General features: G+C 47.5%; 2 protein-coding genes across 3 annotated transcripts in view; one reads left to right on the top strand and one right to left on the bottom strand.

Moving 5' to 3' along the window:
* LOC112543745 (uncharacterized) overlaps window positions 1–20,780 on the top strand; it is a 59,420-nt gene extending 38,640 nt beyond the window's left edge. The window contains exons 9-10 of one of the 2 annotated variants that reach the window (XR_012896954.2): window positions 13,514–13,609; window positions 20,335–20,780. The gene's annotated coding sequence lies outside the window, so the exon portion shown is untranslated. Of the gene's footprint in view, window positions 1–13,513; window positions 13,610–18,197; window positions 18,351–20,334 lie in introns of those variants that run through there. The other variant, XR_012896955.2, reaches the window with a different exon arrangement.
* LOC102458101 (uncharacterized) lies at window positions 3,348–21,392 on the bottom strand. Its single transcript, XM_075904245.2, has 6 exons — window positions 21,339–21,392; window positions 18,344–18,447; window positions 17,328–17,407; window positions 15,974–16,100; window positions 14,830–14,903; window positions 3,348–13,399 (listed from the first exon to the last, which is right to left on the bottom strand). Exons 1-6 carry the CDS (start codon window positions 21,390–21,392, stop codon window positions 11,772–11,774), a joined length of 2,067 nt encoding a protein of 688 aa, XP_075760360.2. The 3' UTR covers window positions 3,348–11,771.
* Window positions 21,393–24,003: the final 2,611 nt, after the last annotated feature.

The raw sequence follows: 24,003 nt of genomic DNA, 5'->3' as shown, positions 1-24,003 counted from the left end.
CCAGGTAGCAGGGCAGAGCAGACAAGCAGGCTTTGGCAGGCCTGCTGGCAGCAATGCTAGGCCCCAGGGCAGAATAGACAGTGGGCCCCCTGTGTCTTGATCTGCCTGACATTTGGGTGGTGCTGCTCCTGCATTGCTGGCATGTTCCCTCTTACTTTGCTCATCAATGTGAGCAATATATGGGGTTATGTGCATCGCAGTTTGTGCAAATGTGCATCACCAGTAAACACAACAAATCTGAATATAGGTTATAGTTGTAAAAGTTACCATAGAAGTAATTACTCCAGCCAGGACACGTTAAGTATTATAAAACTCACAACCGAAAGAATTAAATTTAAATGTAAAGAGAAATAAAAATGATAAAATGCGAACACCAGTCAAACTGTAAAGCAGCATACTTTTGAAAGAATGAAATTTCAGAGAATACATGTGCATTGCAGGAATTACCAACCAGTTACAACAACACCAAAAGTGTGTGTTGGGAGATGAGCGTAACAGACTCAGGATAATGTACGTGTGTGTGCTTGTGAGACACAGGTCAGTGCTTATGTGAAAGACTCAGAGACAGGACAGTGTGTGATGGCATAGGGATGTTACATTTATATTAATTAGCCAATTGAATAGTTGATGCAATTTGCATCGATTATCCGATTAGTTGATAAGGGCGCTCCAGGGCTGTTGCTATACTTCAAAGGGGAACCCCGCTGGCCCCATGCTCCCTGGGGCATTTCAAAGTAGCAGCGCCACATGTAGCCTGGGCCTGGGCTCCATGTGGCATTACTGCTTTCTGATAGTGACAGCAAGTGAAGGGGAAGTGACTAGTCAACTAGTTATTCACATCCCTATGATGGTCCCCCTTGCTTTATGAAAATTGGCTTATGAATATACATATTCATAACTCAACGATGCTTTAGACCAATGGCTTCCAACCTTTTTGAGCATATGGACTCCTTTTCAATCTATTAAAATCTTACACACCCCCAAACAATAGAACTGTTCCTGCAACCTGCATGTCCCTCAGCCTGTGCTGCTTCCCGAGCTCATCCCTCAGCCCTCTCGGGAAGCAGTGTGAGCTGAGGGATGTGCCGGCTGCTGACACAGAGCCTCTCAGCTCCCATGCCTCCTGGCAGCCAGCACGTACCTTAGCCTGCGCAGCTTTCCGAGCCACAGGAAGCAATGCGGGTTGAAGGATGTGCTTGCTGCGAGAGGTTCCGTACATGTATTTAAATTTCTATCGTAAACTTTCCACAGACCCTGTACAGTACCATCATGGACCACCAGGGGTCTGCAGACCACAGGCTGGGAACCACTGCTTTAGACAAAATACCTCATGTGACCTATTAGTTTTCATGTTACAATCTGCTGGATCTATGTTGGTGCATGTATCATTCTTGGATGTTGCTGTATCATTTGGAGTTCTACTGTTTAGGAAGAAATCACTGGAAACACAGAGAGCTTGAGCAGTTGCAAGTGCCCATTTTATTTCATAACACAAAACTAAGTAGAACCAGCCCAAACCGGCTGGGCTGACCCCTGGTGACCTAACTCAGTTACTATAAGTCGATCTATATCTACAACCCAATACACAACATATTCCTCCCCTCTTAATAAGAACATCCCTTTAATAAAACGAACACTAACTATGGAATAAGGATAGACCGCCTCAAGTTCCCAGCTAACCTTTGGGGATTATTTTGCCCTGTCTGTGAGTTAACCTCAACTAAAGGTCCAGCTGTTGAGAAGGACTTTCTCTAGGTGGATCACAGTGGACTTTCTTGCACCTGAAGGTGTTATCGGTGCGGGCCAGACAGTGGGCAGGGAACTTGAAGCACAAACAGGTGAGGCTGTTCAATCAGCCTGCTCAGGGAGGAGGTTTATGGTTACCGAAGGCAGTGATGGAGGAGGAGAGTCAGGCACAGGTGATTCTTGATAAGGTAGCTCACCGGCAGTGGGGAGGTCAGGAAACTCAACTGGAGACATGTCTTGGGGACAGGTATAACCTGTCAATAACTGATCTACATGCTGCCACCAGATGAGATCCTCTGCAGTCCTGACAGTACAGGAAACAGGTCCTGTTTGAGTGATAATAGTGGCAGGGACCCATTTAGCTCCGGAAGCATAGTTCCGAGCCAAAACAAGTTCTCCAGGATTAAAGGTTTGGTCTTTTGCTCTGGATACACTCCTGGTTACTTGACCTTGCTGTTGCCATTGCACAATTTGTCGCAGTCTGGAAGGTTTCAGAAGATCAAAGCAAGTGCACAGCTAATGTCCCCCCATTAGAAAAGCCAGGACATTTCGGGTTATAGCATAAGGTGTGTTTCTGTAGGATAGTAAGAATGTGTCCAGACGCTTTTGCATGAGTGAATGTCCTCTAGCTGATTTCAAAGCTTGTTTCATTGTCTGCACAAACCTTTCAGCCAATCCATTTGTGGATGGGTGATACAGTGCGGAAGTGATATGATGAATTCCATTTGATTTCATAAAATTTCCAAACTCCTGAGAGAGAAACTGTGGACCGTTGTTGATCACAAGTTGTTCTGGAAGATCAAAACAACAAAAGATTCCCTGTTGGTCAGTGAGAAGTGTGAACTTCCGTTCAAATAGGTACTCGTGAAATTTCTGAAGCCTGAAAACAATTCCCAATGCTTCACGCTCGATTTGCACATAGTCAGTTTCAGCCTGGCTTAAGGTGTATGAAGCAAAAGCAATTGGTTTCTCTCCTCCTGAAGGCATAATGTGTGACAAGACCGCTCCCACTCCATATGGGGAGGCATCGCAGGCCAACTGTAAAGGTAAGGATGGATCAAAATACATCAGGACCTCCAAGTTTAGCAATGCACATTTAGTCTTGTTAAATGCAACATCACAGGCTTCAATCCACTTCCAGGTCTTATTCTGGCCAAGGAGCTCACAAAGTGGTTTTAACAGTGTGGCTGACTGTGAAATAAACTTTCTATAATAGTTCAATAGTCCTAGAAACGAGCAAAATTGACTAAGGGTATGTCTATACTTGCAGCCTATTTCAGAATAGGGCTGCAAATGTAGGCATTCGGAATTGCAAATCAAGCCCGGGATTTAAATATCCTGCGCTTGATTTGCATCTTTCTGGCCGGGCGCCATTTTTGAAATTTACAAGCCCAGAATAACTGCCCACGTCTACACATGGCAGTGAAACGGGTGTTCGAAATAAAGCCCTATTTTGAACGCCCATTTCACTGCCACGTGTAGACGTGGGCAGTTATTCCAGGCCTGTAAATTTCAAAAATGGTGCCTGGCTGGGAAGATGCAAATCTAGCACAGGATATTTAAATCCTGGGCTTGATTTGCAATTCCCAATGCCTACATTTGCAGCCCTATTCTGAAATAGGCTGGAAGTGTAGACATACCCTAACATTCTGAGGGGGTGGAATCTTCACAATAGCCTTAACTTTTGAAGGGGACTGACAAAGGACAGTAGCATCAATGATGTGTCCCAAATATTCAACAGAAGGCTGAAAGAACGCTCACTTGTCTTTGTGGACTTGTAGGCCATGCTCTTCCAGTCTTTGTAAGGTAGCCTCTAAGTTCTTGAGGTGATCCTCCTCCTTCCTACCTGTGAGCAGGATATCATCACGATAGTGCTGGATTCCTGGCAAGCCACACAAGATCTCATCCATAGTCCTCTGGAACAAAGCTGGGGCAGAGGTTATTCCAAAGGGTAAGTGACAGTAATGATAAAGCCCTTTATGCGTCATAATAGTCAACAGCTCTTGGGACTTCTCATCAATGTGCATCTGTATATATGCTTGACTCAGATCAATCTTGCTGAATTTTTGTCCCCCAGCCAGGCCTGCAAAGAGATCATTGATGTGGGGGAGAGGGTATTGCTCTGCATACAACATTGGATTAACAGTGACTTTGAAATCTCCTCAAATCCGAATGGAACTGTCTTTCTTCAATATTAGAACAATTGGAGTTGCCCGTGGGCTATGGGTAACTGGTATTAGTACTCTATTTTTGACTAGGTGCTCCAGATCTGCTTCAGCCTTCGGCCTGATGGCATATGGCACGGTTCCAGCCTTCAGATATTTTGGTTGGTTGCCAGGTTTCATGATGATTCCCCTCATACTTCCCAGATCCTTTCCAAAAACAGCAGCATGTTTCTTTAATACATCAGTTGACTTGTTTCTTCTTTAGTCATCTGGTGCACTTCTGCCCTGTTCATCTGGATCTTCCTAAGCCATGATCTACCAATTAAGGCTGGGTAATGGCCTTTCACCTCAACCAGTGGCAATTCAGTAGTCTGTCCATTGAGCTCCACCTTAACATCAGTAGTGCCCAATAGGGGTATCGCCTCTCTCATATATGTCTTCAGAACTATCTTTGTTGCCTTAAGGGGAAGATGCTCTAGCTTTTCCTTATACACAATGTCTGAGACCAACGAAACTGCTGCACCTTCCATGCATACAGGTTTGCTGCCCAACAGGGGGGTTACCCAGTATTCATGTGAGTCCCCTACCAAAGACAAAACATCTCAGGGCACCACTTCTGCAGACGTTCCCTTTTGGTCCACCAAACCACACAGGCCTTTTGTTTGCAGGCATGCTCAATGTGTCCTTTTTTCCTATACTGTCAACACATGGTGCATGGTGACCCAGCTTACCACAGCGGTAACATTCCTGGCTCCCCACTGTTTTGTGGATAGTTTCTTGGGACATTTATGCACACTAGGAGGTGCACTGAGGTATTGTGCCTCCAGTGTGGCCAGTTCCATGGAGATCGCAATATCAACAGCCTTCTGTAGGGTGAGCTGAACCTCTGATAATAGATGCATCCGAATAGCTTCACTGTGCAGGCCACACACTTACCATGTCACGTATGGCATCATTTAGCATCTCCTTAAATTCAGTGTTCTGCAAGCTTTTTCAAATTTGCTACAAATTGTACAATTGCTTCACTTTCTTTTCGGTCTCTGTTGTGGAGCCTGGACCTTTCTGCAATTACCAATGGCTTTGGAAGATAATGTGACCCCAGGATTTCCACAATGTCACTGTAAGATTTGGTCTCTGGCTTAAGAGGGATCACTCTCCTCAAAAGGACCCAGTGGCCCTGTAAGTGTAGCCATGCTGCTGTACCTCCTTCCTTCCTTCCTTTCTTTCTCTCTTCCTTTCCTCCCAGCCTCTGGCATCACTGATTTTAATTTCAGTTTTCACTGTTACCTCCACCTTCAAGAACAGCAAAAAGGTTTTTGTTTTCTTAAATTGACTTCTACTTTTTCTGTTGCTGGAGGCAGCACGGGTATCCTATCCTCATCGCCGCTTTGTTATATCATTTGGAGTTCCACAGTTTAGAAAGAAATCACTGGAAACAGAGAGCTTGAGCAGTTGCAACATGTTGGGTGGGGGTTGGTTGCTGGAGTTTCCCACAGCTCTGGCATTGAGTACAGAGATCCCTCAGGCCCAGCAGGGAGGTGGGACCTGAACATGGTTTCTTGTTTCAAAGCTCCTCTGTACTCCGGGGCTCAGATCTAGGGGCTTTAAGTGTCCTGCCCCCCTGCATCCATTGCTGTGTGCGATTCCCCGATGGCGTCTCTGGCAGGGAAGGTGACAGGGCTTAAGAGCTAACCCAAGTTAGGGAAGGGATTTTCCTCACTTTGGTGGGACTGATTGAGGTGAGCCTTCTGAGTCCCTCTGTCCCCTCCTCTCATTAGCACATCTGCCCCCCCGCAAGAGGGTGGGGGCTAGGTGTTACTGCAGCAGGGGGTGCCTGGACTAAGCTACTATTTTATGTCTATAAATAGATTTTTTCATCAAAGGGATTTGCCAGGCTGAATGGCCCTGGGTCGGAGGGTTCAGAGGAGACCCCAGAAATCAGCTAGATCCCTGCCTTTGATCCCCACCACCCATGCTAGCAATGTTAAGTGCTGAAGGCCCAGGGGCAACATGTGAGAGGACACGAGGGGGCAAGTGCCCCTATGCGCCAGGGGTAGGAGGGGCAATGGGCCAGAGCCTCTGAGTGGCCTGGGACACTAGCAGGGGGGATTGGTGCTGGCAGCAGAGGTCCACCCTCCCTGCACTCACCAGTGGAAAGCAGAGTGACATGGCTGGGGAAGCAGAGTGAGTTAGGGGGAAGCAGAGTGACATGGCCCTACCACTGCTGGTGGGGGGGGGGGGGCAGGTCTTGACTGCTGCTGGCAGTACCAGACTCCCCCACCCTGGCCACATCACTCAGGGAGGGGGCAGATCAAGGAAGGGGGGGAGAAGGATGGAGCTGGAGCAGGATCTGAGTGGAGGGGGAGTTTTCTGGCCTGTCTCTGGGCTAGGGGGTGGAATAGGGAGGAGTCATGGGGGGGGATGGTGTCATGGAAACCTGGACAAAGGGTTGGAAGGAGAGACACACCTTTATTGAAACACAGCGGTGGGAAATTTCAATAGAAGACTTCGAAATCAAAATGTCTGCAGCAACCTTATATATATCCAGGGTTACAATAAAATGGAATAGACAATATGTATTCTAGGAACAATGTTATGTTTGGCTTAATCCTCAGAGCTACTTCTATCTCAAGTATGCATAGATAAGCTTAGTTACATGAGTTTTAGCTCATCCTTCACAAGCAGCTACACTAGATTTTATAATAGAGATTGCCTATCTCCTAGAACTGGAAGGGACCTTGAAAGGTCATTGAATCCAGTCCCCTGCCTTCACAGCAGGACCAAGTACCACCCCTGACAAATTTTTGCCCCAAATGGCCTCCGCAACGATTAAACTCACAACCCTGGGATTAGCAAGCCAATGCTCAAACCACTGAGCTATCCCTCCCCACTTCTTTTCTTAAGGAGTAAGTTGAACTTGAGCTTCTTCCATGTGACAAGGTCAGGCCAGCGGGGTACCGAAGAGTAGTAGAAGGGACGTACATTAGCTCCAGATTAAATAGGTCCCTGTTCTCAGGATAAACTAACAAGGGCTAATCCAGAACCAGCAGGAATTTGCCATAATCAATCAGGGCAATCAGGCCATTTAAGATACCTACAGCCAATTAGGAGGTTTCCAGAATCAGATGAGCCAGGCTAATCAGGACATCTGGAGCCAATGAAGATCCAGTCAAGAATGATTAAAACAGCTCCCTGTTTGTTAAATTCACTGTGCACAAGGAGCTGAGGAGAAAAGGTGCTATGGAAGGTCTGGGAGGAGCAAGAACAAGCAGGTGCCAGGAGGAAGAGCCTGCAGTAAGGAAGGTGCTGTGGAGGGCCATGGGGAAGTGGCCCAGAGGATTATAATGGAGACATTATAGACAGCTGCTATCACAGGATCCCTGGGCTGGAACCTGGAGTAGAGGACAGGCCCTGGACCACTCTCCCCCCGCCCCCATCCCCAACTCCTTACTCAGCACGGGAGAACTAATTTAGGCAAAGAGGTCTGTCCTGCCCCCAATCACTTGGAAGGGTACAAAGACTATGGAGTTTGGTCTCCTCTTTCCCCCATGGTGGCCAATGATGAGGGTGGCTCAATCAAATGGCAAGCTTGTGCCTTAGAGAAAGTGTCTAAACTGAGTTCTGTCATGAGCCTCTGAGGTGAGCAGTCTGCCTGAAAGTGTGGGACCCACCAAAGTAGAGGAGGAGTTTTGTCACGTCATCATGCAGCAGTGGGGGAAAAAACAAAAATAACACCTAAAAGACACTTTTTTGCAAAGAATTGTTTGTTCCAAAATGCCTGATAAATCTGAGCTGCATCATGGAGAATAAAATTAAAACTCAATTATATGACTAAATGGTCTTCAGGAGTGAGAGGGAAAAACCTGCAACACAGAGTGGTGTAGGTCACTCACTCTTGCAAAATGAAATTCCAGAGCAAGTTGCAGCTAATGATTCTAAAATCAGGAGAGAAGATTTCCCCATCACTTTCTTCTATGGTCCTTCCTAAATTAGTGGAGAAAGAACAGGTTAAGAACTATTTAGAAAAACTAGATATATACAAATCCATGGGTCTGAATTTAATTCATCCGAAGGTACTGAGGGAGTTGGCAAATATCATTGCAGAGCCTTTGACCATTATCTTTGAAAACTCATGGAGATTGGGGGCGATCCCAGAAAAGGTTAAATATAGCACCCATCTTTTAAAAAGGGAAGAAGGACAATCCAGGGAACTATACACCAATAAGACTTATCTCAGTCCCTGGAAAAATCTTGGGGGGGGATCCTCAAGGAATCCATTCTGAAGCACTTGGAAGAGAGGAAAGTGATCAGGAATAGTCAACATGGATTCACCAAGGGTAAGTCATGCCTTACCAATTGGATTAGCTTCTATGATGAAGCAACTGGCTCTGTGGACATGGGGAAGTCAATGGATGGGATATACCTTGACTTTAGCAAAGCTTTTGATACGGCCTCCCACGGCAAGTTAAGAAATATGGATTGGATAAATGGACTGTAAGGTGGATAGAAAGCTGGTTAGATTGTCAGGCCCAATGGGTACTGATCAATGGCTCGATGTCAGGTTGACGGTCAGTTTCATGCGGAGTGCCCCAAGGATTGGTTCTAGGGCCAGTTTTGTTCAACATCTTTATTAATGATCTGGATGAGGTGATGGATTGCACCTCCAGCAAACTTGCAGATAACACTAAGCTGGGGGAAGAGAGAGATACGTTGGAGGGCAGGGATAGGGTCCAGTGTAACCTAGACAGATTACAGGATTGTGCCAAAAGAAATCTGATGAGGTTCACAAGAGAAGTGTAGAGTCCTGCCCTTGGAACAGAAGAATCCCAAGCATTGTTACAGGCTGGAGACCAACAGGCCAGGTAGCAGTTCAGCAGAAAAGGACCTGGGGGTTACAGTGGATGAGAAGCTGGATATGAGTCAACACTGTGCCCTTGTAGTCAAGAAGGGTGCATTAGAAAGAGCATTGCCAGCAGATCTAGAAAAGTGATTATTCCCCTTTATTCTGCACAGAGGGCAACCAAAATGATTAGGGGGCTGGAGCATATGACCTACGAAGAGAGGCTGAGCGTTTTGGGCTTATTTAGTCTAGAGAAGAGAAGAGTGAGGAGGGATTTGATAGCAGCCTTCAACTTCCTGAAGGGAGGTTCCAAAGAGGATGGGGAGAGAGGCTGTTCTCAGTAGTGATGGACGGCAGAACAAGGAGCAATGGTCTCAAGTTACACTGGGGGAGGTCTAGGTTGGATATTAGGAAAAACTATTTCACTGGGGGAGTGGTGAAGTACTGGAATGGGTTAGCTAGGGAGCTGATGGAGTCTCCATCCCTAGAGGTTTTTAAGTCCTGGCTTGACAAAGCCCTGGCCGGGTTGATTTAGTTGGGATTGGTCCTATTTGGGCAAGGGGCTGGACTCGATGACCTCCTGAGGTCTCTTCCAGCCCTGATTCTATTAACCTGCTTCACTCAATGGCACTTTAGTGAACCATGTTATTTCTAAGAAAATGGGCAACTGCTAACCTTCTCACCTGCAAACAATCCCAGTTCTGCAGGAAAAAGTCCAGAAATTCTTTTGCCAAGAGAAGGAAATGGGAATTAAAAGGTAGAATGATCGCACTGTGTTTTGACCACTGGAATTCCTCATTCATGTCTGTGACACTTCCATCTCCAGCCCTAATGAGTCGAATTTAAGATCAAAATATTATTACACACAGTGGCTCTTTGGAGAGGGTCGGAGAGGAACACTAAAGGTGGATAAACTCTATGGTGGCTGAGTCAGCAGGCAGAGTGAGGGTGATGAGGAATGAGTGCATACCCCTGATTCACCCCATTTCCTTCCAGTGTCATGGAGGCCGGAATGATACATTTGACCCACTCCTGCATAATATGTCTGAATATATTTTAAACTAGATTTACCCTGCATTGCTTGGGTCCTTAACTGAATTTTTTTTAAATTAAAAGGAAAGTATACATGCTTTATTGAAATGACTGCATTTGTCAAAAATAGTCATGTTTTTATGAAGATAATTTTAGTAATGTTTTAAAATGGGAATTCCATCAAGTGTTTTCTCCTTCATTCCTATAAGCTCTCCTCATTTGCTAAGTTTTAACAAAAAAGGTATAATCAATTTGGTTTCCAATAACATTGTCTTCTCATTTTCAAACTTTAAGTATTGATGTAGGTGTGCTAAAATAGCACTCTTCAAATTTCTGTTTTATCTCTTTTCTTTAAGGTTTATTGAGAAGTAATCCTATTGCTGGTTCACCCTATTTTTCTAGCTCATCTTGGTTCAGTCTCTTTTAATATTCACTCAGTTATATTAATGATGAGGACCCTCCTTGATTTGATGATTGTCTCTTCTGTTTGGTTTGATGAGAAGCAATCCCATTTCAGGCTTATCCGTTTTCCTGGCACAACCAAGCCCTTATGTTGCTTTAAGTTATGAGCAGAGGAATCTGTATACAAAATTTGATGGTCGTAGCTCTTTCAGTTTAGGAGGAATTCTTGATCAAAATAGATAAACTCTCTAAAATATATAGTAATAAGGAAAATGGTAAAGAAACTCCAAAGAACTTGCTGTCCAACACAATCTGGACCAGCATGAGAGTGACCAGGAATGAGACAAAATCTGTCACAAAAGGGGAAGCTTGGAAACTAACAACTGCTCTGCTAGTGAGATAATAGTACAAATGCGATGCTCAGGGTTTGTCTAGATGGAAAAATATAGGTGTTTGTTAGGCTCAAAGGGGAACCTGCTAGCTAACCCCAACTGTCGTGCCTGGGCTATGCCAGCACTGCAAATATCACTGGGGCTGTGTCTTCACTGGCCACTTATTCCGGAAAATCAGCCGCTTTTCCGGAATAACTTGCTGTCTACACTGGCCCCTTGAATTTCCGGAAAAGCATTGACGATCTACTGTAAAATCATCAGTGCTTTTCCGGAAAAACTATGCTGCTCCCGTTCGGGCAAAAGTCCTTTTCCAGAAAACTGTTCCGGAAAAGGGCCAGTGTAGACAGCACAGATTTCTTTTGCACAAAAAAGCCCCAATCGCAAAAATGACGATCAGGGCTTTTTTGCAGAAAAGCACGTCTACATTGGCATGGACGCTTTTCCGGAAAAAGTGCTTTTCCGGAAAAGCATCCTGCCAATGTAGATGTGCTTTTTCCGGAAATACTTATAACGGAAAACTGTTCCGTTTTAAGCATTTCCGGAAAATCATGCCAGTGTAGACGTAGCCTGGGTGTTTACAATGGGATAGCTACCTCTAGCTGGCCAACTCCATGGAAATTTTTAGAGACAAAGCTCAGGTTGATTTTAGTTCAGTATCGATAGTTTGCAGTCACCCTGATTTCCCCCGCCTGGGCTGATGGACATTCCTGGCACTGGAAATACACACTCTCATGAGTCACAAAACAAAAGAGTTGATAGAAAGGATCCTAAGATTCAACCCAAAGTAAAGGCAAGTGGCAAGACAGGGCAACTCATCCAGGAGAGTTGAGAGCACATGGTGCAAACAGCCATAAAAAGTCACTGTGTGGGAATTAGCAAATGTCTTTTAAAAATATTTTTTCTGCCCTACATAAAGCTTTTACAGTGTTTCTCTCCTGTGAAGACCCTTGTGTCTTTTAAGGGGTAAGCTCCTGATGAAACTACAGCCGGTCCTGACTTACAAACGCATCAACGTATGACCAACTGCTCTTATGACCAGCCTCCCATTAAGCGTGGCCCAGACTTCCGAACAGTGATCTGCGCTTATGAACAGCGCAGTCCCATTGAAATGAATGGGGTCCGACTTACGAACACATTGAGTTATGACCAAGTGCTTGGAATGTAACTTGTTTGTAAGTCGGGGACCGGCTGTACTTACTCACTCCCAGCATTCATCAGGCATTTATCTGTGTGGATCCTCTGATGTCTAATAAGTGAAGTGCTCTGTCTGAAGCTTTTCCCACACTCACAGCATTCATAGGGTCTCTCTCCAGTGTGGATCCTCTGATGATTGATAAGCCCTGAACTCCACGTGAACTTTCTTCCACACTCAGAGCATTCATATGGACAGTCTCCAGTATGGAGTCTCTGATGTTTATTAAGGTCAGATTTGAAAGTGAAGCCTTTCCTGCATTCACAGCATTCATAGGGTTTTTCCCCTGTGTGGATCTTCTGATGTCTAATAAGAGATGAGCTCTGACTGAAGCTTTTCCTGCACTCACAGCATTCATAGGGTGTCTCTCTCATGTGGGTTCTCTGGTGTTGAATAAGTTTGGATTTCTGACTGAACTGTTTCTTGCAATCAGAGCACTCATAGGGGCATGCTCTTGTGTGAATCTTCTGATGATTAATAAGCCCTGAGCTCTGAAGGAAGGTTTTCCCACACTCAGTGCATGCAAAAGGTCGCTCTCCCGTGTGGATTCTCTGATGGCTAATAAGCGCTGAGCTCCAAGTAAATTTTTTCCCACACTCACAGCATTTGTAGGGACGATCTCCAGTATGGATTCTCTGATGTTTATTAAGGTCAGATTTGAAAGTGAAGCTTTTCCTGCACTCACTGCATTCATAGGGTCTCTCTCCTGTGTGGATCCTGTGATGTCTAATAAGGGAAGCGCTTCGAGTGAAGCTTTTCCTACACTCCCAGCATTCATAGGGTCTCTCCCTTCTGTGGCTTCTCTGGTGTTTAATAAGTTTGGATTTATGACTGAACTGTTTTCTGCAATCACAGCACTCATAGGGGCACTCTCTTGTGTGGATCCTCTGATGATGAATAAGCCCTGAGCTCTGAAGGAAGGTTTTCCCGCACTCGGTGCATGCAAAGGGTCGCTCTCCTGTGTGGATTCTCTGATGGTTAATAAGCGCTGAGCTCCAAGTGAACTTTCTTGCACACTCAGAGCACTCATAGGGGCGCTCCCCAGTATGGATCCTCTGATGTTTATTAAGGTCTGATTTGAAAGTGAAGCCTTTCCCACACTCACCACAATCATAAGGTCTCTCCCCTGTGTGGATCTTCTGATGTCTAATGAGGGTTGAGTTCCAAGTGAAGGTTTTCCTGCACTCCCAGCATTCATAAGGTTTTTCTCTTGAGTGGCATGATTGATGTTTAATAAGGTTTGATGTCTCACTGAACTGTTTTCCGCATTCTGAGCATTCATAGACGTTCTCTCCTGTGTGGATCCTCTGATGTCTAATAAGAGTGGAGTTCAGCGTGACGTTTTCCCCGTACTCAGTATGTGTGCTTTTCTCTTCTCTTGAAGGTTTTCTTTGCTGGGATGTGGTTTCCTTGAAGTCCTGGTGACCATAAATGGATTTACCCACTTTCTTCCTGGGCTGCTTTCTCTGCTCCCTTGCTAGATTTAGCTGACTCTCACAGGCTTTTCGCTGCACGTGGTGCCTGGACACATTCCAGTTGGATCCTTGCGATAATCCCTTATGTGTTTCCACTTGCTCAGCATCTTCCTGCAGAGGATTCTGCTCTTCATTCTCACTCACCATCCTAGCACCTGCTCAGAGAGAGAAAAATCTCAGAGACAGAAAAGGGGAAAACAAACCAAAAGAAGAGCTAGGGTGACAGGAAAAAAACTAGTAGCTGAATTCTCCCAAACTCTTCTCCATAGGGAAGACAGGAGGGAAGCAATTCTGCCTCCACATCCCATCAGGAAGAGAGCCAGATGTCAATCAGAATGCATAGGAAGCCATCAAGGATAGCTAAGGTAAGGAGCCGAGCCCTCTTGTGGATACTACTAAACTCAGGCCTGCTGACAGGAGGGGTGGAAGCAAAGGAGGCAGTTTCCCCAGAGCCTGGTGATTCAGAAGGGCCCAGGGCTCCCAACTGCCACTGCCAGAGCCCCAGGCTCTTTAAATCACTGCTGGAGCACAGTGCAGTACTTTGGATGGCTGAGAGCTTGGGGGAGGGAGGGAATATCAGAATGCTCCAGGTGGCACTTCCAACAGAGGTCCCCCCCCCTCCAATATTCCCTCTAATCTTTTCCATCTGTGGGCGGAATATTTTTTTAATACATAGAGAGGCATGTGTGAATGTGCACCACCAGTAGAAAAACAAAAGCTAGCTATGGGCTCTCTGCTAATCAGCTGGGTGGCAGTGGAGTCCCTCCTGAGTGGCCGCACGAGTGTGCAGCTTACAGGGAACACTGCCGGCCTCCCCTTCGCCTTGTTCAGGGGCCCACTGAGGCTGTTGGCTCCCCTGACTAAACTCTAAGACTATGTCTACACTACCCCTGTTTTGCGCAAAAAATATGCAAATGAGGCAATGCATGGAATATCGCTGCAACTCATTTGCATAATTGAGGCTCCATTTTTGCTCAAGAGGCTTTTGTGCAAAAAGGAGCTGTGTAGACGGCTCCTTTTTGCGCAAAACCCCCTCTTGTGCAAGAGCTCTTTTCCGCATTTTTTTTTTCTAGGAAGAACAGCACTTGTGCAAGAAGAGGTTTTTGCGCAAAAAGGAGCTGTGTAGATGGCTCCTTTTTGTGCAAAAACCTCTTGTGCAAGAGCCTCATTAATTATGCAAATGAGGCGTGGCAATATTCCATGCAACCCTATGTAAAGCTGGTGCAAAGGGTCACAAACTACCAAGGGCAGCAAGAATTTAGGTAGTCGCTGAGTCAGGACTAGAGGCCTTTATCCAAGATGATTTAGTCAAACACAAGCTATGCAGCTCAGTGCAGCAATAAAGGGATGTAGTTCTGTGGCTAGGGTTGCCAGGTGTCAGGTATTGACCTGGACAGTCTGGTATTTTTGCCTCATGTCTGGTTTAAACAAAAAAAAAAAATTCAGAAAATACCGGACTCCTAAAATATCCGGTATTTTCTGGGGTTTTTTCCCCCTGCCAAGAGGCAAAAATACCAGACGCCTGGCAACCCTATGACAAATTCAGCTACGGGGTCCAGCTCCCACCCTCAGACCCCCTGCTTACCTGGTTCCGCAGGGAAGCTGCCTTTTAGGCTTGACCAAGAAAACAAGATGGCCACCGGCAAAAAGCCTAAAGACCTGAAAGGGAAGCAATGCCTTCCCTGGGTCTTAGTGCTCAACCTTTCCCCTTGTCTTATCCCTGTTCTGACTCTGCATGCACTTAAAGGGGCCATGGTGTATTAATTTTTTTTTTTTGTTGCTTAACTCTTGGGGGTGGCTTTTTTTTTTTTTTTTGGTCTTGTCCTCTTTTTCTCCTCCTCAACAGAATTTTTTCCCGGGTGTGAGGTTTTTTTACGGGGGCGGGGGGTGTTCGTTATTTTTGGTTAAACCATCTGGCAACCCTATCTGTGGCCTGTGTTACAGAAAGGGTCAGACTAGATGACCTCATAGGCCTTTCTGACACTAAAAGTCTACCAATCTACAGTAGCAACTATGCGGTCATTTGCTGGCTTGGGGGTATGAAAACACTGCTGCACTTTAAACTTGTATGTGCACATGAAGCCTTAAGGACTAGAAAAGCATGGCAGTTTGTGTTGTGTTCCAGACTGCAGAACCCTGGCATTCACCTCCACACCCTCCAGCTGGGTTCAGAGGCCTTCATTCAGCATCAAATGATCGCTCCAAAGCAGCTTGCAGACCTGTGCTTGGGATATGAGGAGAGGGACCCAGCCTGCCTAATTTCCATGCTGAGTGTGTGTTAGTTCAAGTACCTAAAAGGCATCTGGCAGGGATGAGCTAAAATACTAGATGATGCTTGGTCCTGCGGCGAGGGCAGGGAACTGGACTTGATGACCTCGAGGTCCCTTCCAGTCCTAGGATTCTGTGATTCTATGGCTGTGTCAGTAAAAGCATGCACGGGGGTGTTCTTGACCCAGAGACCTTCAGCAGTCTGGTGGCATCTGTAGGAGTGCTCTGCAGCATTCAGTCAGGGCAAAGTGAGGGCATTGGTTCAGCAGGAACCCGCGGGGTGAGGCTAAAGAGACTCTGTCCCTAGAGTGCTCTGTCCCCTCCCCCCCATAGTTCTAGTGTGTGCCATGGGTCTGTCAGGGAGCTGCTGAGGCAGGGCAGAGTTAAGGTTGCATTGTGGGGAGATGTGAACCTTAACTCTGCATTTCCCCTTCTAAGACCTGTGGGGACAAGCTTCTTACCGAGTGATGTCACGTTCTCGTAGTTCTCCTGCATGACAGCTCTGTACAGGGCTCTCTGAGCGGGTTCCAGCAGAGCCCACTCTGCCCTGGTGAAATACACCGCCACCTCCTCGAAGGTCACTGGCTCCTGAAAGAGCAAGAGCCCCCTGCTCAGTGCCTGCTGCTCCACTTCTAGCCCCACCAGTCATGAAGGAAAGGAGCCAATGAAATGGGAACTCTGGTTGAACAGAGGTCTCCCTCCCCTTCATCCAATAAACACCAGGGCTGCATCTAGACTGGCCAGTTTTTCCACAAAATCAGCTGCTTTTGCAGAAAAACTTGCCAGCTGTCTACACTGGCCGCTTGAATTTCCGCAAGAACACTGACTTCCTACTGTCTGAAATCAGTGCTTCTTGCGGAAAAACTACGCTGCTCCTGTTCGGGCAAAAGTCCTTTTGCGCAAAAGGGCCAGTGTAGACAGCTCAGATTTGTGTTTGCGCAAAAGCGCGTCCGTGCCAATCTAGATGCTCTTTTCCGCAAATGCTTTTAACAGAAAACTTTTCCGTTAAAAGCATTTGCGGAAAATCATGCCAGTCTAGACGTAGCCCAGGGTGAGGGAATGGAGAGCACTCCTGATCTCTACCAGCAGATCCATCCCACCCCTCCTAGCCAGAGAGTGATGCAGAGCCCAGGGAGAGCCCCCCAGGTGGAAGCCCAACACCTTTCTCGTTGTGAGGAGCTGGATATGGGGAGGGGCAGCTCCCCTAAGCCCCCCTCATGCTGCTAGGTGCCCCCTTCATATCTCCCAGCAGCAAGCAGCTGGCCAGGCTCCAGCAAGGGGAGGAAGGGGGGGTTGTTTCTGCCTCCACAGATCAGGGCATTTCTACTTTCCAACTACATGGATCTGTTCTTAGAATCCATGCCACATATTACATAAATCCCAGCATGTTTGCGGCATACTGTCCTCCTCCCTTTGAATTTCCTGCCCCTCTCCCCCAGGTGCCAAAACAGACCCAAATATTGTTGCCAGATAGTTTCACAAAAAATACCGAACATGGCAGTATTGGTTGACCAAAAAAACCCAGAGTCACGGCCCCTTTAAATTCCCATGCTCCCCCTGCCCCTACCAGATGTAGCAGAGGGAAAATGTCCCAAGCAGCCTTCCATCCAAGAAAAAACAGAAAATAACAAACATTTTACATGTCCAGTATTTTCTGTTTTTTACCAGACAGAAGCTGTAAATACCGGTCTTTCTGGGCTAATACCAGACATCTGGCAACCCTAGACCCAAACCTTCCCACCTCCTATGTATTTGCTGCCCCTCTACCTCCCTCCTGCAGGAACTCACCAGCACCCCCCCCCCAGTAATTCCTACCTGGACTGGCTCCATATCTCTGCCCTGTCTTGTGGCAGGATGGGGTGGGTGGGAACAACGCATGGGTGATGTTCTGTGGCCTGGCAGGGTGAGAAGAACTGGGGAGAGTTCAGAACTGGCCTAAGATAATTTCTTATGATTCCCACCCTTACCCTCTCTTACATTCTACCAGGCTCAGAAAATACTTGGCTAGGCCTGGCCCCCTCCCACAGGGCTGAGCACCCCGTCTCTGGTTCAGAGATGGGCTGGGTCTCAGGGCTCCCTCAAAGCAGCCCCTGAGCCCTTGCCCCATAGGCAGAATGATTCCATGCCATAATTTCCCACTGAAACCAGGAAAAATTGATACAGATAAAATGGGCAGGAAAGGAGACTTGAAATTCCCACATGAGAATTTGGCAAAAAATAGTTAAAATGAGCTGAGGGAGTCAATTTTAGGAAAAAGGGGGGCAGAGCTTCCTGGATTGTATATGTTGGTGTACTGGTAAGAATGGCTGCACTGAGTCAGACCAAAGCTCCGTCTAGCCCAGTGTCCTGTGTTCTGACAGTGGCCAAAGCCTGGTGCCCCAGAGGGAATGAACACAACAGGAAATCATCAAGTGATCCCTCCCCTGTCGCCCATTCCCAGCTCCTGCCCATCCTGGCTAACAGCCATTGAGGGGCCTAACCTCCGCGAATGTATCTAGCTCTTCCTTGAGCCCTGTTCAAATCCTGGTCTTCACAACACCCAGCGGAAACGCGAGGAAGCAAAAGGAGTTTTTCTCCGCGTTTCAGAGGCACTGCCGCCCTCCCCCACGCAGCTCCTGGGATTTCCTGGTGTACAGCTCGTGAATTCACCACTTTTCTCACTGCCCCGCCTCTCCCTCCCTCCAGCTCCGGAGCAGCTTTCCGCTCGGCCCTCCGCCGCCAGCCACACGAAGGGAAGCCGCGCCCCAACGCTGCGGGCACCCCCTGAACACCCTGGGCGCCGTTTTCTTGCGCGGGGTGGCGGGAGTCGCTGTCCGGGGTGTCTCGCTCACCGGGAGCTGACTGCGGGGTGATGCTGGGAGCGCCGGCGAAGATCGCACCCGGCCGGCCAGGGAAGAAGCTGCCAGGCCAGGATGCCTGGAGTTGTGGCTGGCTCCTATTTCCCGAGCCCCCGCCCCACGTGCTGCTTGGTCCGGTCTCCGGGCTTTGTTCTCCCTAAGCCCTGCCTCCGTCTTCCCAGCACCCCCCGCTCCCAGCTGGACCAGGGGCCGGACAGCGGGGAGGCGCAGGATCGGTCCCGGTGGCATCAGTCCTCCCCTCCCGCAGGATCGGGCCCCGTGATCGTAGCCGGAGCAGGCTTTGCGCACGGGTGGCGCCAGGACCACAACAGGGAGAGCGCTGAATGCTGCTTGGCTCCTAGCCAGGCTGCCCCCCCCCCCCCCCCCCCCAAGCTGGGCATGCCCAGTTACAGAACTGTCTGCTGAAGCTGCTGCTCTGGGTGGGCATGGCCTTAAAGGCGGCAAATGGGGAGTGTGGAATTAATGGGGGAGCTGGAGAGAGGGACTGAGGGGGAGGCTGGAAATGCAAGGTGAGGGCAAAGTCCTGGCACGGGAAGGTGGGACGCAGTAAGGGGTGAGAGCCTCTTGCCCTGATTGCCAACATGGGGAAAGAAGCCAGTGTTTCCTGTAAGCTAAGCCTATGGGCAGCGCCCAAGAGAGATTCAGGGACAGTGCCACTCAGCTGATTAGCACAATGCCCACTGCTGGCAGCAGGTGTTTCTACTGGTGGTGCACATGCCTCAGTGCACATAACATTTATTCCACACATGGATTCATAAAATCCACACATGGATAGAAAAGATTAGAAGGACCATTGCTCTTGGGTTCCTTTTATGGGGCTCTTTTTCCCTTAGCCTTCAAGTTGGAAGAGGCCAAGAGCCACAAAAGTAGGAGCTTAAACCCCCAATGAATCTTGGCTTAGCCTCATACTATTGCTATTAACTTAAAAAATAACAAATGATCTGGTAGCACTTTAAAGACTAGCAAAACATGTAGATGATATCATGAGCTTCCTGGGCACAGCCCACTTCTTCAGATGACCAGAGTGTTGGATGTCCAGACTCTGGTTATCTGAAGAAGTGGGCTGTGCCCAGGAAGCTTATGATACCATCTACATGTTTTTTTAGTCTTTAAAGTGCTACCAGTCTATTTGTGATTTTTAAAGTTTATCCTGAACAGACTAACTCCGCTACCCCCAGAAAGTATTGCTATTGTTTCTCGCAAACAGTCCACCTGCCTATGGCTGTATCTACACTAAAGCCTTTTGTTAACTCAAATTACCTGAGCATACAATGGACACATTTGTAATGTGACAATCTGCTGTATATGCCGCGCAGGGTTTAGCTGATTGCCATATTTGGGGTCAGGAAGGAATTTTCCTCCAGGGTAGATTGGCAGAGGCCCTGGAGGTTTTTCACCTTCCTCTGTAGCATTGGGCACAGATCACAGCTGAAGGACTCTCTGCATGTTGGGGCTTTCAAAGTATTTGAGGGCTTCAATATCTGAGACATAGGTGAGAGGATTATTCTAAGAGGGGTGGGCGAGATTCTGTGGCCTGCACTGTGCAGGGGGTCAGACTAGATGATCATAATGGTCCCTTCTGACCTTAAAGTCTATGAGTCTATGAGAGTGGCTACTGATATTAAAGTGCTATCTGACCTAATCTGCTTCAGGGCAGGGATTGCAAATTGTACCCAGGCGCAGTTACTAGCTGCTAGCATTTGACATTTTCAATACATGGTTATTATTCAAATATAAATTAAACGGTATGAGGACATGGAGCTGCACAGTGATAACAAAGGTAAATGATGAAGTGCTAAATTTTAAATAGTAATCAATTAAAAAGCACAAAAGTCTATTTAAAAGGGTTTACCAGGAAGGAAGAACAATTCAGGGATTCAGAGCAGCAGATAAAGACACATTTGTGAACTGCTGGAAGACTTTGTGCAGTGAGAACCAGTGACCAGGGATTCTTTATTTCCTAGGTCTGTGTATGACACTCCTGCAGCACCTCAGTAAAACATACATTGGGATGCCTGTGCCTTTTAAGAACCCAGTCCTGGAGAGCATTGCAACGACACACCGTGCTATGGGATTGGAAATTCAAACATCTCTGTCCGGCAAAATTTAAAAAATCCCGTCTGTCCCCCGGCCCCATTTTTGCAACCATTGGTGTCTCGGAGGGGGAGAAGGGGCGGCTGTGCTGGGGAGAGCCCAGGTTTTACCTCCTGGCAGAGCCTCTCCCCTGGGCTTAACCTCACATCCCCATAATTCCTGATTTTTGTCCCACAGCCCCGCTCCTAACGCTGCTTACCGCTGCCCCCTACTCGGACCCAGCTAACTCCTGTAATATGCTCCCTTTGCCCCTTTTGGCCTCTAAAGGAAGCAGCGGGTAGAATCTGATACCAAGTAAGGGCACGCTGCCGGGCAAATGGCTTCAGCAGATGTTTCTGAGCGTGCTCAGACAGCCCGTTCGCTCGTGATCAATGGAGAAAACCAAGTCGGGGCCGCTTTTCACGCGATCGCGCAGGCATCAGATGGGCAAGGACAAGTGAAGGCAGCGGCTTCAGAGGCGAACTGCGCATGTTCAGTCCGAGCCCTAGCGGCGCTGCAGCAGAGAGTTTGCAGCAGGCAGAGCCCGGAGAACAAAGCGCCGAGCTGGGACCTCGGAGGTGAGGGGCAGGAGTGGGAGCGGCGTTATCCCTCCCTGCGCGGGAGCGGAGGGTTGTGCTGGAATTGGGGGGAAGCTTCAACTCCCTCCCACCGCCGCCCTCCTCAAAGGGCGCCCGAAAGGTGGGAGGCTCGCGGTGGGGGCGCGGGGAGCTCCGCCAGCCCTTGTCACCTGCCTGGTGAGTCTGTCTCTTTTGGGGGGTTTTCTGAGGCACAGCCACACTCCGGGCACATCCCATTGTCCTGGCACAGCCGAACCCTGACCTTGCTTTAAGCTGTGACCTGCCTACCGAATGTGGTGGTCCTATCTACCGCTTACTGTTTTGGAAGAGTTCTTGGACAGACAAAGCCAGATAAACTCTTTGAAATACATGGTAGAAATTAACAAGCAATCTCACCCTTCATCCAATAGTTGCATAAGGATAGAAAATGTTTGTGTATTTCTTCTTTTCTCTTGATTTGTAACCCACTGATAAAAAAATTCACTGTCAGTACCTATTGTTGACTACTGGAATAAACTCCCTCGCATAGGCTGCGTCTAGATTGGCATGATTTTCCGGAAATGCTTTTAACAGAAAAGTGTTCCGTTAAAAGCATTTTCGGAATAGAGCGTCTAGATTGGGACGGACTCTTTTCTGCAAAAGCACTTTTTGTGGAAAAGCGTCCGTGCCAATCTAGACATGCTTTTCCACAAAAAAGCCCCGATCGCCATTTTCGCGATCGGGGCTTTTTTGCGGAAAACAAATCTGAGCTGTCTACACTGGCCCTTTTGCGCAAAAGCTTTGCACAAAAGGGACTTTTGCCTGAACGGGAGCAGAATAGTATTTCTGCAAGAAGCACTGATTTTTTACAGTAGGAAGTCAGTGCTTTTGCGGAAATTCAAGAGGCCAGTGTAGACAGCTGGCAAGTTTTTCCGGAAAAGCGGCTGATTTTCCGGAAAAACTGGCCAGTCTAGACACAGCCATGGAGTCATAGGGCTGGCAGAGACCTCAGGAGGTCATCGAATCCAGGCCCCTACCCAAAGCAGGACCAACCCTAGATAATTCAACCCATCCAGGACTTTGCCAGGCTGGAACTTAGAAACTTCTAGGGATGGAGATGGAGATTCTGCCACCTCTTTAGGTAATCCATTCTAATGCTTCTAGTGAAGCATCCTTCTAATGAAATAGTTTTTCCTAATATTCAACCTAGACCTCTCTCACTGCAACTTGAGCCCATTGCTCCTTGTTCTGTCATCTGTCACCTCTGAGAACAGCCTCTCTCCTTCCTCTTTGGAATCTCGCTTCAGGTGGTTAAAGGCTGCTATCAAATCCCCCCTCACTCTTCTCTTCTGCAGACTAAACAAGCCCAAATCCCTCAGCCTCTTCTCGTATGTCATGTGCTCCAGCCCCTGAATCATTTTCATTGCCACTTTTTGGAAAATGTTTCCACTTTTTCTTTTTGAGACCAGTGCCTTAAAATGTTCCAGATTGCCACCCTTCTCTCTTTAACGACTTACCCATGAGATCAGTTGTCAGGTTTTTCTTTTTTCCACTTAGTGATCAAATGTAAAAGCACATGGGGCAGGGAGTGTTCCCATAGTCAGTTGCAGCAAGTTCTGCTTTGCCTGGAGCTGCTCCCTATCCTGGCAGATGCAGGGGACTTAAGGATCTAATTTCCCTGCACAGACTCGTTCCTTTTCTCCTTTCATCTCCTTTAAAATGTTTGCTGATGATCATGACTTGCTCCATCTTCTGCTATATATTTTAGACCAGTGGTCTCCAACCTTTTTATACCAAGATCACTTTTTAAATGACAGAACAAGCCAAGATCTACTGCCCTGCCCCTTCCTTGAAGCCCCGCCCTCCTCCCCATCACTTGCTATCCCCAACCCTTATACTGCTGCTTTTTTTTCTTTCAATTTTTCTGTAGGAAGAGGTTTTTCCAACATTTGGCCTGTCTAGACTGGACCAAATGTCTGGAAAAACCCCTTCTTTTGGAAGCCCCTTTATTCCTTGTGGAAAGAGGAATATAGGTGTGACCGAAAGAGCATGTTTGCTCTTCCACTAAAAAAAGTGAAAGAACAAATGCATCCCTGGATGCAGAAGAGTTTTTCTGGGATATCTCCGGAATCCTGATAAACTCCTGGGCTGTCTACACACAGGCCACTTATTCCGGAAAATCAGCTGCTTTTCCGGAATAACTTGCCAGCTGTCTACACTGACCCCTTGAATTTCTGGAAAAGCACTGACGATCTACTGTAAAATCATCAGTGCTTTTCCAGAAAAACTATGCTGCTCCTGTTTGGCCAAAGTCCTTTTCCGGAAAACTGTTCCAGAAAAGGGCAAGTGTAGACAGCACAGCTTTCTTTTCCGCAAAAAAGCCCCGATCGTGAAAATGACGATCGGGGCTTTTTTCCAGAAAAGCACGTCTACATTGGCACGGACGCTTTTCCGGGAAAAGTGCTTTTCCGGAAAAGCATCCTGCCAATCTAGACGTGCTTTTCCCGGAAATACTTATAACGGAAAACTGTTCCGTTTTAAGCATTTCTGGAAAAGGATGCCAGTGTAGACGTAGCCCTGCAGTCTAGCCGTACCCTTGCTGGGTTGAGACAGGATGTGTGGGCTCCAGGGTGGGAATGAGGGATTTGGGTGTGGGAAGGGGTGAGAGGTGCAAGCTCTGGGAGGAAATTTGGATGCAGGAGGAGGTGGAGAAGGGGACGCTGGCTCAGGGAGGGGGCTCCAGATGGGGCAGTGTTGGGGTCAGATGTAGGGCTGGGGTACTAAGCAAGCCACAGGCTTGTGGATGTGAGGGTTCAGGAATTTGGGTTGGGGTATGTGAGGGGCTCAAGGCAGGGGGTTCCAGTGTATGATAGGCTCAGATCTAGGGTCTGGGGGAAGGAGGAGTGCAGGAGTGTTCTGATGCTGTGGCCAGATGGGGGCTTGGCCCCAATTGGGGGTGTGTTGGCCAGGCTTCATTTTTAAATAAAATACTATGTCAAACAC

This window comes from Pelodiscus sinensis, chromosome 20 (assembly GCF_052426305.1).
Source record: "Pelodiscus sinensis isolate ZL-2025 chromosome 20, ASM5242630v1, whole genome shotgun sequence".
Classification (NCBI taxonomy): Eukaryota; Metazoa; Chordata; order Testudines; family Trionychidae; genus Pelodiscus; species Pelodiscus sinensis.
The sequence above is the reverse complement of the archived record's forward strand: the minus strand, read 5'-3'. Positions and strand labels throughout refer to the sequence as shown.

Excerpts from the sequence above, each read along its gene's own strand:
- LOC102458101 (XM_075904245.2), bottom strand. The coding sequence starts at position 21,392 with ATGTATTTCAAAGAGTTTATCTGGCTTTGTCTGTCCAAGAACTCTTCC. Across the intron at positions 18,448-21,338 it reads CCAAGAACTCTTCCAAAACA|GAGCCAGCCACAACTCCAGG; the intron begins GTAAGCGGTAGA and ends CTCGGGAAATAG. Across the intron at positions 13,400-14,829 it reads CAGCTTCCCTGCGGAACCAG|GTGCTAGGATGGTGAGTGAG; the intron begins GTAAGCAGGGGG and ends CTCTCTGAGCAG.